At 38.3% G+C, this 15,685-nt stretch overlaps 1 protein-coding gene across 2 annotated transcripts; it reads right to left on the bottom strand.

Annotated features, from left to right (window-relative positions):
• Positions 1-8,609: 8,609 nt before the first annotated feature.
• On the bottom strand, positions 8,610-15,261 carry LOC139938604 (uncharacterized). Of its 2 annotated transcripts, XM_071934195.1 has the most exons (6): positions 15,160-15,261; positions 14,796-14,903; positions 13,407-13,505; positions 12,573-12,663; positions 12,035-12,150; positions 8,610-11,214 (listed from the first exon to the last, which is right to left on the bottom strand). In XM_071934195.1, the coding sequence occupies exons 1-4, from the start codon at positions 15,248-15,250 to the stop codon at positions 12,650-12,652; spliced, it is 312 nt and encodes a 103-aa protein (XP_071790296.1). In that variant the 5' UTR covers positions 15,251-15,261; the 3' UTR covers positions 8,610-11,214; positions 12,035-12,150; positions 12,573-12,649. The 2 variants fall into 2 exon arrangements, with proteins under 2 accessions (XP_071790296.1, XP_071790297.1); XM_071934196.1 differs by lacking the exon at positions 14,796-14,903 and having other exon boundaries at positions 15,160-15,233.
• Between the last annotated feature and the right edge of the window lie 424 nt (positions 15,262-15,685).

The raw sequence follows: 15,685 nt of genomic DNA, 5'->3' as shown, positions 1-15,685 counted from the left end.
TCTTAGTCATTCTGTGTTCAGAGGGCACATTTTTAGTCCTGTGATCAGAGGCCACACTCTTAGTCCTTCTGTGATCGGAGGGCACTTTCTTAGCTCTTCTGTGATCACAAGGGCACACTTTTGGCCCTAGTGTTTGAAGGGCACACTCCTACTCCTGTGATCAAAGGGCACACTCTTAGACCTTCTGTTATCGGAGGGCACACTCTAAGACCTTCTGTGATTGGAGGGCTCACTCTTAGACCTTCTGTGATCGGAGGGCACATTCTTAGTCCTTCTGTGATCAGAGGGCACATTCTAAGTCCTTCTGTGATCAAGTGGCACACTCTTGGTCCTTCTGTGATCTAAGCATTCTGTGTTTGGAGGGCACTTCGTAGTCCTTCTGTGTTAAGGGCACACTCTTAGTCCTTCTGTGTTCAGCGGGCACAGTATTGGTCCTTTGTGTTCAGAGGGCACATTCTTAGTCCTTCTGTGATCAAAGGGCACACTCTTAGTCCTGTGTTCAGAGGGCACATTCTTAGTTCTGTGAATTGGGCACACTCTTAGTCCTTCAGTGTTCAGAGGGCACATACTTAGTCCTGTGATCATAGGGCACACTCTTAGTCCTTCTGTGTTCAGAGGGCACACTCTTAGTCCTTTTGGTCCTTCTATGATCGAAGGACATACTCTTAGTCCTTCTGTGATCAGAGGGCACATTCTAAGTCATTCTGTGATCAAGGGGCACACTCTTAGTCCTTCTGTGATCAAAGGGCACACTCTTGGTCCTTTTGTGTTCAGAGGGCACATTCTTAGTCCTTCTGTGATCAAGGGGCACACTCTAAGACCTTCTGTGATCGGAGGGCACACTCTTAGCCCTTCTGTGATCACGAGGGCACAGTCTTAGTCCTTCAGTGTTTGAAAGGCACACATTTCAGTCCTGTGTTCAGAGGGCACACTCTTAGACCTTCTGAGATTGGAGGCCACACTCTTAGTCCTTCAGTGATCGGAGGGCACTTTCTTAGCCCTTGTGTGATCGAAGGGCACACTCTTAGTCCATTTGTGTTCAGAGGGCACATTCTTAGTCCTTCTGTGGTCAAAGGGCACACTCTTAGTCCTTCTGTGTTCAGAGGGCACATTCTTAGTTCTGTGATCATAGGGCACACTCTTAGTCCTTCAGTGTTCAGAGGGCACATTCTTAGTCCTGTGATCATAGGGCACACTCTTAGTCCTGTGTTCAGAGGGCACACTCTTAGTCCTTCTGTGATCAGAGGGCAAATTCTTAGTCCTTCAGTGTTCCAAGGGCACACTCTTAGTCCTTCTGTGATCAGAGGGCACATTCTTAGTCCTTCAGTGTTCCAAGGGCACACTCTTAGACCTTCTGTGATCGGAGGGCACACTCTTAGCCCTTTTGTCATCCTGTGATCACGAGGGCACAGTCTTTAGTCCTTCAGTGTTTGAAGGGCACACATCTCAGTCCTGTGTTCAGAGGGCACACTCTTAGACCTTCTGTGATCAGAGGGCACACACTTAGACCTTCTGTGATCGGAGGGCACACTCTTAGACCTTCTGAGATTGGAGGCCACACTCTTAGTCCTGTGATCGAAGGGCACCTCTTAGTCTTTTTGTGTACAGAGGGCACACTCTTAGTCCTTCTGTGATCAGAGGGCACATTCTTAGTCCTTCTGTGATCAAAGGGCATACTCTTAGTCACTTTAAGTCCTTCTGTGTTCAGAGGGCACATCTCAGTTTTGTGTTCGGATGGCAATTGTATAGACCTTCTGTGATTGGAGGGCACACTCTTAGTCCTTCTGTGTTCAGAGGTCAATCTTACAGTCCTGTATTCTGAGGGCACACGTTCAGTCCTCCTGTGTTCAGGAGGCACACTTACTTTGTCTGTGTCAGAGCACACTCGTTGTTATTCTATCAGAGTGCACACTGTGATCAAAGGGCACACTCTTAGTCATTCTGTGTTCAGAGGGCACATTTTTAGTCCTGTGATCAGAGGGCACAATCTTAGTCCTTCTGTGATCAAGGGGCACACTCTTAGTCCTTCTGTGACCAAAGGGCACACTCTTTGTCCACTCTCACTCCGTCTGTGTCCAAAGGGCCCCTCTTGGTCATTCTGTAATCAGAGGGCATACTGTAAGTCCTTCTGTAATCAGAGGGCACAATCTTAGTCTCTCTGTGATCAGGGGGCATAATCTCAGTTCTTCTTGGTTCAGAGGGCACAATCTTTGTCTTTCTGCGTTCAGAGGGCACACTGTAAGTCCTTCTGTAATCAGATGGCACAATCTTAGTCTCTCTGTTATCAGGGGGCATAATCTCAGACCTTCTTGGTTCAGAGAGCACAATCTCAGTCCGGTGTTCAGAGGGCACACTCTTTGTCCTTCTGTGATCGGAGGGCACATTCTTAGTCCTTCTATGCTCGAAGGACATACTCTTAGTCCTTCTGTGATCAGAGGGCACATTCTAAGTCATTCTGTGATCAAGGGGCACACTCTTAGTCTTTCTGTGATCGAAGGGCACACTCTTGGTCCTTTTGTGTTCAGAGGGCACATTCTTAGTCCTTCTGTGATCAAGGGGCACACTCTAAGTCCTTCTGTGATCAAAGAACATATTCTTAGTCCCTTTGTGTTCAGAGGGCACATTATTAGTCCCTCTATGATCAAAGGGCACCTTCTTAGTCCTTCTCTGCCCAGAGGGCACGTTCTTAGTCCTGTGATCAAAGGGCGCATTCTTAGTCCTTCTCTGCCCAGAGGGTACGTTCATAGTCCTGTGATCAAAGGGCACATTCTTAGTCCTTGACCATAGGACACACTTGACATTCTGTGTTCAGAGGGCACACTCTTAGCCCTGTGTTCAGACGTCACACTCTTAGTCCTTCTGTGTTTAGAATGCATGTTTACTGTGCTTCAATTTACAGAGGGCACACTCGTAGTCCTGTGTTCCGAGGGCTAAACCTTAGTCAATCTGTGATCAGAGGGCACACTCTTAGTCCTACTGTAATCGGAGGGAACTCTTACAGTCTTTCTGTGTTTAGAGGGCAAACTTTCAGTCCGTCTGTGTTCAGAGGACAAACTCTAAGTCCGTCTGTGTTTAGAGGGCAAACTCTTCAGTCCTAGTGATCAGAGGGCACACTGGTAGTCATTCTGTTATCATGAGGGCACACTCTTATAGGCCTTCTTCTTTCAGAGGGCACACTCTTAATCCTTCAGTATCATAGGGCACACTGACAGTCCGTCTATTCTTGGAGGGTACAACCTTAGACCTTCTATGATCACAGGGCACACTCTTAGTCCTTGTTTGATCAGAGGGCACATTACGGTCCTTCTGTGTTCAAAAGGCAAACTCTTAGTCCTTTTGTGTTTAGAGTGCACACTCTTAGTCCTTTTGCAAAAGAAGGCACATTCTTCATTCTGTGATCAGAGGGCACTGTCCTCGTGTGTGTTCAGAGGGCACACCCTCAGTCATTCTGTGTCCTTGAGGGTACAACCTTAGACCTTCTATGTTCAGAGGGCACATTGTTGGTCCATCTGTGATCAGAGGGCATATTAGTCCTTCTTTGATTTGAGGGCAACACTCTAAATCCTGCTGTGTTCAGAGGGCACATCTCAGTCCTGTGTTCAGAGGACACATTCTTAGTCCTTCTGTGTTCAGAGGGCACAGTCTTGGTCCATCTGTGATCAGAGGGCATATTAGTCCTTCTTTGATCTGAGGGCAACGCTCTAAATCCTGCCGTGTCAGAGGGCACATCTCAGTCCTGTGATCAGAGGGCACATTCTTAGACCTTATGTGATCAGAGGGCATACTCTTAGTCCTTCTCTTCCCATCAGAGGGCACACTCTAAATCCGTCTTTGTTGAGAGGGCACACTCTCTCTGTCATGTGTTCAGAGGGCACACTCTTTGTCCTTTTGTGTCAGAGGGCAAATTCTTAGTCCTTCTGTTATCAAAGGGCACACTCTTCGTTCTGTGATCAGACACAGTTCTCTTGTGTAATCATAGGGCACACTCTTAGTCCACTCCACTCCGTCTGTGTCCAGAGGGCACACTTTTGGTCCTTGTGATCAGAGGGCACACTGTAAGTCCTTCTGTAATCAGAGGGCGCAATCTTAGTCTCTCTGTGTTCAGGGGCACAATCTTAGTCTCTCTGTGTTTAGAGGGCACAATTTGTCCTTCTTTGGTCAAAGGGCACATTCTTAGTCCTTCTCTGCCCAGAGGGCACACTCTTAGTCCTTCTGTTTTCAGAGGGCACATTCTTAGTCCTTCTCTGCCCAGAGGGCACATTCTTAGTCCATCTGTGTTCAGAGGGCACACTCTCAGTCCTTTTGTGTTCAGAGGGCACATTCTTAGTCCTTCTCTGCCCAGAGGGCACATTCTTAGTCCTTCTGTATTCAGAGGGCACACTCTCAGTCCTTCTGTGCTCATCGAGGGCACACTCTTTGTCCTTCTGTGTTCAGAGAGCACAATCTTAGTCCTCAAAGAAGTATGGATACAATTTGAATGTAGTATAGCCGTTCATATGTTACAACACAATGAGTTTTTTAGGATAAACATAACCGTGTTAAATTTAACAATGCTGATGTAAGGATGTCACTTAACGGTAATTTTTAGGTAAGGTACAGTAAGCGGTTAAGAATATTCCTTTTTAAAGGTTATACGACTTTGTGAAATTAAACAAATCTAAAAAGGCAAACTGGCCTATTTAACAAGTCCGTAAATTCCTCCATTTCAGTGAAATTAAACATTGCGAGATTTTCAATAGCTGCTGCAGATATTGCACAATAAATTTCATGGTAAACTTGTATTGATACTGTTTTTAAAGGCACTGGACACTATTGGTAATCACTCAAAATAATTATTAGCATAAAACTTTACTTGGTAACGGGTGATGGAGAGCTGTGTTGATAGTATTAAACATTGTGAGGAACGGCTCCCTCTGAAGTAACATAGTTTTCAAGAAAGAAATAAGTTTCCACAAAATGCGAGGTTTTGAAATCAAGCATCTGAAAGCACACAACTCAATTGAGCTAAAAAATGTCCTGGGTTTGTTATTTTATGCAAATGTTGAGATATACTAAGTGAGAATACTGGTTGTTGACAATTACCAATACTATCCAGTGTCTTTAAGCGAGGCAAAAATACAGCCTTGAGTCGGAAACATGTTGTTTAATACTTTAACTGTGATAAAGCAAATAAAGAAATGATTATGTCAAATTGCATTGAATTTTTGAATTTATTTAATATTCAAAGATCAGAATAATCCATAATAGACCGTATTGAATAACCTCTTTGCTGCTATGAAAGTAGCCCTCTTGTAGGGCAAACAGTATGCACGTCTAAATGCGTACATCAAAGAAACACGCAGCACGCAGCGTTCCCGGTTTGATGGCACAAGCAGGTATACGCACACGCTCGCAGACGCCATCTTGTAGGGCAGATATTTGAACAGTTATGTCATATTCAATGCGGTCTATTGTACTTGGTGTTAAATTAAAAAAATTAAGTTAGAGTAAGTTTATAGAACCGCTTTTATTAGATGTCAGAAACATGACTTATTTTGTATGTTCATGTACAGTCAAGTTTGTATGTAATGGTCTAACGTAATAATGATGATTAAAGTGAGGGAGGCTAGATAGTTGTAGCACCCTCTGGAAGTAACTAAAGAAAACTTTAAAATAATATGTATTATTGATATGATTGTTGAGGTATATTAGCTAACATACAGTAATTACGTTATAAGCAATGTGTTGTCTTTAAAGGGTTCTCTTTAAACATGTTTTATAATTATTGGTAGTATTTATTCGGCCAAAATAATGAGGATTTTTAAAAACGTTAAAAACGTTATAGAGTGATACTTTAATTAACAGTAAACTTTGCTAATTTTGGCACCCAAGGAGGACCCATAGTTATGTTAGGCCCCAACAAGAAGTTTTGTTATTTAATTTATAGTTAAATGTTTATCTACTATTATTTATTGTAGTCTTTAAGTTAACAGTATTTACGTTAACCAGTTATATACACTGTAATGCTTGTAATAAGGTTTTTGTGCGAATAAATTATTTTTAGTCAGACACCAGAGCAAATTTTATTCACTATCTCTTTCCTTTCCTGTCTCATGCAAAGGTCATATGTCATAGGTCTCATCTCATTTAAATTTTTTATTTTTTTTGACCCCCCCCATCCTAAGGTTTAAATATTAGTTCCGAGCAAATTTTTTCAAGAGCCGCCGTAGCGCAGCGGGCTAGCTCACAGCCCCCAGAATCCTGGGGCTGTGAGCCGGGTGGGTTCAAATCCTCTCCGGGACCTTTTTACCATTAAAATAAAGAATTTTTTTAAATTCTAGTAAAAATGTGTAGGGCTTGAACCGGGGACCTTCCGCTCCGTAGTCTCTGGCCTTCACCGCTGTGCTACGAGCTGTTATGAAAATCTAACGGTTTTTGGAGTGATGAATTTACCGCATTTGGACTTAGAAAATTTTTCACAAATTTCTCTCCAAAAGTTTTGCCTGGCTCGAGCCTTGGATTTCTAGCTGATCTGAGGGTTGACCAAGGGCCTTGCTGGCTCAGATTTCTTGGGGCTGAGGGGGTGGAGTGCTAAAAGGCAGTCACTAGAGCTTGGCTGCTGGTGGGACTGGAGAGCTATGAGGCAGTCACTGGGCTTGGGCAGCTGAGGGGCTGGAGGGTTGGATGGCAGTCACTGACTGATCTGAGGGTTAGGGTTGGGGTCTTGGAGGACTGGATGGCTGGCAGTGGTGTTGGGCTTGGAGACTTGGGGTTAGGGTCAGGGCTGGATGCCTGGCAGTGGGGTTGGGCTGTTGAGGGTCTGGATTGATGGTACTGGGCTAGGGTCTGGGATGTTGCTGTAAGAAACTGGAATTTGGTGATTAATTCAAATGTATAAATTGAGTGTTATTTGGCAGTCACTGGGGTTGGGTCAGCATTGCTAGGTAGCAGGGTTGTGCTGGGAGGGCTCGCGTTAGGGTTAGGGTACGGGCTGGATGGCTGCGGGGTAGGCTTCCGAGGAACAAATGTTATACGCAGTTTTCGATGAAGGTTTGGTGACCATATTTTGCAAAGTAATTTTAAAGGGTGGTCATTTAAGTCTAAAGTTATTTTTAAAGGTGTGGTATTTTATTTAATAAAGATTTGACTAGATTTTGTGTTTAAAGGTTTGGTATTTTATTTATTAAAGTTTGCGTAGGTTTTAAATGTGTTTAAAGGTACGCTTAGTTTTTTTATTTGAATGTGTGGTATATTATTTATTAAAGGTGTTTAAATTTTAGTTATTGCAAATTTGACTATGAAATTAGTTTTAAAGTTACTTTATATTATTTACCAACTAGATTTTGTATTTAAAGGTGTTTTATTTTATGTATTAAAGTTTGCGTAGGTTTAAATTTGTTTCAAGGTAGATTGTAGGTTTTTATCTAAATGTGTGGTTTTTTATTTATTAAAGGTGATTTAATTTTAAATATAACCAAACTTACAAGTAGGGTGGAATTAATTTCAAAGGAATTCAGCAAATTAAAGACAATGTCTAAAAAGTACATGTACATGTAAATATCACAACTTTAAAGGTATACAACTAGACTGTAACAAATTGTGAACAATGTTGACTTAAAGGTACTAATCATGTATTAAAGATACATAATTAATTTTAATAATTTCCTTCTTAGGTTGGGAGTAGGGAGGTATCCGATTTAAAGGTGAATGACTTATCTATAATAATGTTTTCACAACATTGGCTTAAAGGTACAGGACTGATTACGTATTAAAGATACGTAGTTATTTGTATTAATTTCCTTCATAGTTAAAGCAGTTTTTGGAGTGGGAGAAATTATGCTGGTTATTTTGCTTATAACCCAACTAGTAGGGTGGAATTGGTTTAAAAGTAAATCAGCTTGCACAAAATGGTTTGAATTAGTTCATGTTGATTTAAAGGTATAGGACTCAACTGAAATAAAGAAATAATTGTTTGTGTATATTTCCTTAATAACATTTAATTTTGTTTTAAAGGTGTTATTTAATCGAGGTAGATTAAAGGTGTGGCACTTTTTGTATTCAAATTAGAGTGTTGAGTTTCTTTTAAACCAAATTTAAATTTTAATTTAGTTTTAAGGGTGTTATAATATTGAACTTAAAGGTGTATGGTACAATGTTGATTAAATGTATTAAATAATTATTTGTTTTGATTTGTTACATGGGTTTTAGGAATTTATTGGATTGAGAGGAATATATCTTTTAAAAGCCAACTAGTTTGGTGGAATTGGTTTAAAGGTAATGACTACACCGAAAAAGAAGTATATAAATAAGTTATTTTAGTTGTATTAAAGGTACTAATAACATTTTAAATAAAGGCATGGTACTTTTTGTATTAAAAGTGTAATACATTAATATTTAAAGTGGTGATAATGTTTTAAAGGTGTTTAAAAGATGTGTTTATGGGTTAGAGGAGTTGTTGAAGGGGATTCAGTAAATTAATTTTGGTAGACAAATAGCACAAAAAGTAAAGGAATGAACAATGTTTTGCTACATTTTAAGAATAATTTATTTGACAACTCAAAATAATACAATTTTATAATATAAACAATCAAATTTTAACATTCAACTTAAAGGAACAATATTTTGTCAGTACATGAAATAACCTGATCAAAAAGAAAAGTTGGTCCTTTTCACTGCTATAAGCTGTGTAAATTTCAGCTTTGGTTCAAATGTTTTCACGTAATTAATTTCAATTGTGGGAAACATTTTCTTCTGCCAATTTGTAATTTTAGAGAAAAGTGACAAAACTGCGTAATTATGTCCAGGAAACTATTACACTGTTTATTCTTTCAGAAATGATAGGCACAATAATGATTTGGATTTTGACAATTCAAAATGAAACCTGCTGTCTTACAAGTCTCAAAACTTCCATGTTTCATTAATGTTATAGACCTGAAAGGTCAACCAAGGAAGGCAAGAACAAATTAAAGATTTTCATATCGCCACTCCAAACTTTTTCTACATTATGATAAACAGAAAGATAATTGTTGGTATTTAACAATATCAACAGTTCACCTTTGTAATTATTCATTAAAGGGTTTTGCCAGAACCAGTAACACATTATTTGACCACTTTGCATATTATTTTAACATCTACTTGAGCTGAATGTTTATAAACATAAATCCTATTTTAACTTGTTTATAATGTTCACCATTTAATTGTAATTTTGATATTAGTACACTTCTGAATTTTTCGTAATTATCAATTGAAGATCAGGCCCCAAACTCAAGGTTTTGAAAAACTAAAAGCACTTCTGCAGTTGACGGCGCGCGTCAAACTGACAATGCTTTGATGTCATGCTTGGGAGTTTGCTTTGTTATACTTCAAGCTGCAACAAAGCGACTATACAAATTGGAGCTCCCAATGAGTGATATACATAACACAGCTTTTTGTAAATTTTTTAGAAAAGCGCTGGATAAGGGTTTTCAAAATGATTGTTTTTCACACAATTAAAATCTTGTTATAGTCATAATTATGACTCGATTTCCTTATTGATTGAAAACATTTTAAATGAAATTCAGCAAAGTTCAGAACTTGACATTTTTATTCAAACGTGTGTTTTTCAGGATATCTTTACACCACATACAAGCACATTTGATTACCTTTCTGATCTTTGTCAGTCGTACATAATGGTTTAAAGAAGTAATTCTCTCTAGCAAACCCAAAACTTTGTGAAACTCAATGCTCAACTGCCATGAAAATGTCCGCTGTTTTATCCTTAGACAAAATTCAACATTTTGGCATCTATGAAGAATGTTTTCTCTAGCATTTGTGAAAGGAGTGATTCAGAAATCTTTTACATTTTAAGACGAACACCCAAATCCCACTTTTTAACTTGTTGGGTCAAAGTTAAGCTTTTTTTTCCAGAGCCATCAGTCACAATAAAATCAAACTTGAGGACATTTTTGTTCCCAAAATACAAGCTACCACAAAGATATCAACAAAATATGGAGGGCTTAAGTTAGCTCGGTTGGTAGTGTGTCGGTGTGACAGGAAATTCTGTCCCCACACAGATTCTGCACATGGCAAACAGTTTACAAACTTCTGACAGCGCCCTCTTGTGAATCACATCCTCATTCTCTAGGCACTAGCATGTTAATTCAAAGGTATAGGGTTCCAATCCCACTCTTGTTCATTTTTCATTGTTCAACCACAAAATACGAAGTAAACTTTAAAATTGAAAACACTATATTCAACTGTAGTCTGTTATGACCTTTGTAAATCAAGAATTCAGAAATCAAGACCAATTACGAGTCATTGATATTATGTAGGTAATATGTTTAATTTAAATTAAGTATGTCAATAAAATAGGTGCACTTTGCAAGCAATTTAATGTTAAGACAAATTTAATCATCCTGGTAGTAAAAAGTAAGGCAAACTCGCACGTACGAGACATAGTCCATCCCACTTTTTGGTATCACAGGGGCTATTGCCTCGCCCTTTTTGAGGGGTCCAGCTACCGTAGAACCAGGGCCATTCCCTACCTGAACCAATGTGGTCCATGGCTTAAACAAGAAACAACTACAGTTTGTCAACAATGCTCCCAGATGGAGCAGCCTGATGCACTTTTCAGGCGTATCGTGGCCTAGCGGTTAAGAGCATCTGTCATGACAGCTGTGTCCTTTAGCAAGGCACTTAATCATGGTGCGTCATCCTTTGGATGGGACATAAAGCCGTTGGTCCTGTGTGTTGTGTAACACACGTAAAAGAACCTAGTGCACTTATCAAAATGAGAAGGGGTTCGCCCCAGTGTTGGTTTGATTGTCAGTATACAGTGCCACAGCACCAAGTTAAAACCATTAAATGGTGCTATGTAAAAGGATTAGGTCTCATAACTCAAACGTAGTCCCACACACCTTGCGCCAGGGGTTTCACTGGGTGACATGAGCTATGTAAGATATGAGCTCTGTAAGAAGACACTTGTATTATTATTACTATTATTATTTCACAGCACATTTGACCGTCAGATCTTCAAAGTATTGCTTGCTTGCAAACGGTGCACACATAGTTTAGTGACAAAAACATTCATGTAGATAATATTTAAGATGTAAATGACATAATTAACTTTACTATCTTACAAATGAAATCCAACTGCTTGGTTGTTCATCCATTATTCCTTGATGTGTAGGCATGTAGAATGCTTGAAGACAAAATGTGTTGGTCTCCGCAAAGCCTTTAAGATGTAGTTGTCTCATGCTGTAAAAGATTAAAGAAAAGTACATGAACATGTATGTAGAAGCAACACAAATGTGAAACAAAGGGAAATGTCAAATGACCCCAGCCCCGCCCATCAACACATCAATGTAAACTTTGTTTAATAAAAAATTTGATTTGCTTGAATTGTAATATCCTAATTGAAATTAAGTGGTTTTAGTTGAGCAACATGTCACAATTCTACCAAATTTTCTACAGGCTTTTTGGCATATCATGTTACTTCAGCAATACCGTTCTATTTTTAGGTCTCCTTCTACAATGCAATGCAACTTGAGATAGCTTGAGAAGGAATACAATTTGGTTTGTAACCTTCTTGCAAAACAGAAACTCCGCCAACTTGAATGATAGTAATAATGAACAGTAACTGAGTCGGTACTTTATTCTAAATGAAATAAAAGTGCATCATTGGGTATAGTATGGTTTAGTTTAATTATGACTTTATCCTTTTAAGTTCAGGTTTGCTTTCATTTTCCTAATCATTCCATCGAAGCATCAACACCATCTAACCAACATTTGAAAGTTTATAACAGGTGGTTATGCTTTCAAGAAAAAAAACACTTTAAGGTTTTCCCCCCTGTGATATGCATGTTTATAGCATAGTGTTTATTTACAAAACATGTTTTGAATTTTAAAAGCTTTTAAACCAATCTGTATGGACAACCACTTATCTGGTACCAGTCCACAAAGGTTGTAACATATGATGAAAGAGTGCTGTCTGTAGCAGTGCTACAAAAACAGACAACTTTCTGATGTTATTGTAGACACAAAAGGAATGTTACCCACAGGGATTGACTTTGCTTACCTCCGCTGTAGGCCTAACCCATATCTCGATGGTGGTGGGAAGTTATTGGGCTGGTGATAGGCATTTGCAGGCATCGGGAACCTTGCGATAGGTAGAGTCATCTGAATATGGGACACCTTTAAAATGCAAAAAAAAAAAAAATGAAATTTGTTTTACAAAAAGTCAAAAAACAAACAAAATATTTGTTAATGTATTGTGTTCAATTTACAATGTACATTCAAAGGTGTCTCAAATTTAGAGAATACATTATGGAATTATGTTATAAGATATGTACTTGCAGTGGATTAACTATCAAAAAAGCATGTGTAAGCGTTTGAACAATATCAATTATTCAATGCAGTTCTGATTTTGATTTTCCAACTGTGTTCTCTTTGACATTTTCCTCAGTGCGTGCAAACAGCATGTTATGGGGGTCACAATGAGTGCATAGTTTTGTTCTGATCATCTGACTGTGACTGTAAACTACCTACTTTTCCTGTGCAGCCCCCCCCCCCCCCCCCCCTCTAGATGAGCCCCTGAATGTAGGCCTATAATTTACCTTCATAGTTATAAGCACATCTCTTCGGACAGGTTGACGTTCACTGAACATACATTCTCTTTGTGGATTGGTAGATCTCAAGTCAAGTTAACTGCGGACAAGCAAGATAGACAACTTAAATTTATTTAAATAGGCATACATCATTATACAGTGTTTGCTTTTTGTATCAAAGTAATTTCTATTAAGTAATGGGAAAAGATCAGTATTGGCAGTGATTTAGGCATGTGCTGTAGTTGGTCAATTTCTCAATTCAAAACAGCTTATTGTTTGATGAAAATACAGGAAAAAAATTGTATTGACATTGTTGATAAGACATTCAAATTTTGACCGTGAGGCATAACTATGGAAAGTGATGTTATTAACAATACTGAGTTCTTGTAACATAGCACTTTTTATCGATCAATGAACGCTTAAAGTGCTGTTTGTTTTTTCCTGTAAGGTATGCGGAGCTATGTTTTTAAGTATGAGACCCATTCATTTAAAAGGGCTGTGTGAAAATTCACAGCCAAATCAAACCAGGCAGGGGCAAACCCCTTTTCTACCTTAATGATAAGTGTACAGGGCTCTCTAACTTGCATATAATACAAAACACAGAATCTATGGTTTACGTCCAATCTGAATGATGAAAGCAATAATTGTTGCGTGGCTTAATGACACGTGTCACGACCAGGACTCAAACCTACACTCTGCTGATAAGAAACACCAGCAAGCTGGCGTCCGGTGTTCTTATCCGCGCGGCCATGACATGCCACTAAAACAAGTGATGAAAAAGATTAATAAAAGAGAAAATGACAGAAAAACTGTTCAGGTTTAATGTTCAGCATTTACCCTTACCTTTTACAAAGGAGAGAACCGTTCTCAGACTCGTGTACATTGCCAGGTCATAGACATTTGATTGGCGAGCAGACGCCTTGGAAGATGACAATCCCCAGGCTGTAACATATCGAAAAAGAATACAATAAAGCTTTAGTTAGCTTTAAAAATAATTACTGATTGGAAAACTTCAACATTGATTTAGGAAATTCTTTGGAAGAGTTTCTGTATGGTGCCACCACTTTTTCATTCGATATGAAATAATATAGTATCTAATTTACCTCAATGAGATATCCCTTTTTGTAAAAATGAGTGAAAAAGTGGTGGAAACTAATCCAATTCTTTTCCCTTTCATTTCATCATTGATTTAAGCACCTACACTCAGATGATTTGGGTTTTTGTTTTGTTTTTAAACTGTGGCTTTTGCAAGCAGTGCTTATCACAAAAATGACAAGAACAAAACTGATTTTGACTAAAATATGACATGATCAAAATGGTTATCTCCAACTATCATTATTATTATTTGTTAGTATTTTAAACTTTCAGTGTGAGCTGGGTAAACCAAGTTATAAATTTTTCGCCTTTGTATTTATTACCTTATTAATAAAACATTTTAAAATCCTTCACATCAAACAAGTTGCAAGCATTCATGCATGCCTGATCAGCTTTAAAATATACAACGTTGATTAATTGCCCATTTGCCAATGAAAACCGGCAGATCTTTGATTGAACGCATCAAATTAAACTTTTCTTAAATGAGCAGAGAATTCCAAATGTCAAAACCACACAGGTTCTTTCGGAGCCAACATTCCAACAACAGAGATGTTACACATGGTTGGTCGCAAGTTTATTACTATTTATTATTGTAATTGTTATTTTTTTGTCAAATAAATCTTCACTATTCCTTAAAGATGCTATGTCAGATTTTTGGCCGATTTTACCCAAAAATTTTGATTAAAAATTTTGATTTTAGCCATTGCTCAAAAAAGTCTGCCAATTATTAGTAGCAGTGAAATAAAGTGCTCGGGTCCCGACAATATATCACGTGACCAATTCTTATGTGTTTTATAAGAAACGGTGGAAAAGTTTCCGTATGGCGCCACCACTTTTTCATTCGATATGAAATAATTTAGTATCTAATTACCTCAATGAGATATCCTTTTTTGTAAAAATGAGTGAAAAAGTGGTGGCGCCATACGGAAAGTTATCCGAAACGGTTTAAACGTTACTTTTTTTCTCTTTACTTTACTCTTTGAAATACCATTTACTCAAAAATATCTATTTTGTAATGTTTGGGACCAAAAATCTGACATAGCATCTAAAAAAACTGATTTATTATTAGGTCCTTTTCAATTTGTCTCAAACTTATAAAATCTCTTGATGTATCTTCAATCAAGGGTGAAAATGTACCTGTCGATGGGAGACGATATCCTCGAATCTTGATGCGGAGCTGCATTGGCTGAAGATCATCATGACATTTGTTGACGAAGAGGTAGGTTCCATTTGACAATGGTTGACCTACATATTTAATTGTAAAATTAAGGGATGTGTTGATCGAAATACACCAACAGTAATTATATTAAAGCACTGACAATGATAAAGCCAAGTGCAGCTCGATCGAGTTAAATGAAAGTGAAAGAAAAAAGAGAGTGACGTGTGTGGGCTATTTTGTTTTACATTTTATGCTGCGAAAACCCGACGTTTCTTCACAATATCAGCGTAAATAATACTTTTAAACATGGTCAACATGATCACAATCAATTATGTAACTCACCTCCACACTTTTGTGGCAATTGTAGCCTTGGCTGTCGGTAAAAACTTGAATTTGTTGGAGAGTAAAACACAGACACTTTGACGTCGTCCATTTTGTCTTCCAATTGCGCGGCTACTTGTGTCATGTGATGACACTTTATCAAGATGAGGCCCTCTCTTGATCAACTTCATCATTACTTCCTGTACTTTAAGAAACTAATTTGCATAATAACACAGATCTAGAGGTGTCTAGGTGTCTCACGATAGTGTCCACACACCTCACACTAATTAAGTAAACAACTAATTATTGTTTTCTAAAGATCAATAAGACCATGACAGAGAATAAGTTGCACCTTAAATGTGATACAGCAGAACATGTCTTGAAGCATATCAACCGACACATCAATAAGCAAAGCTTGTGTAAGCAACTGAGCACAAATTAGGTCAATGGGTAAACTTTAATTATATAATAATATTTAAAGATTTACCATGCTAACAATAAGGTGTGGTTAATTGTTTTAGGGTACTACATAAATGGGGACCACAAT

The sequence above is a fragment of the Asterias amurensis genome, chromosome 6 (assembly GCF_032118995.1).
Source record: "Asterias amurensis chromosome 6, ASM3211899v1".
NCBI lineage: Eukaryota > Metazoa > Echinodermata > Asteroidea > Forcipulatida > Asteriidae > Asterias > Asterias amurensis.
This window is presented reverse-complemented; position numbering and strand designations above follow the sequence as displayed.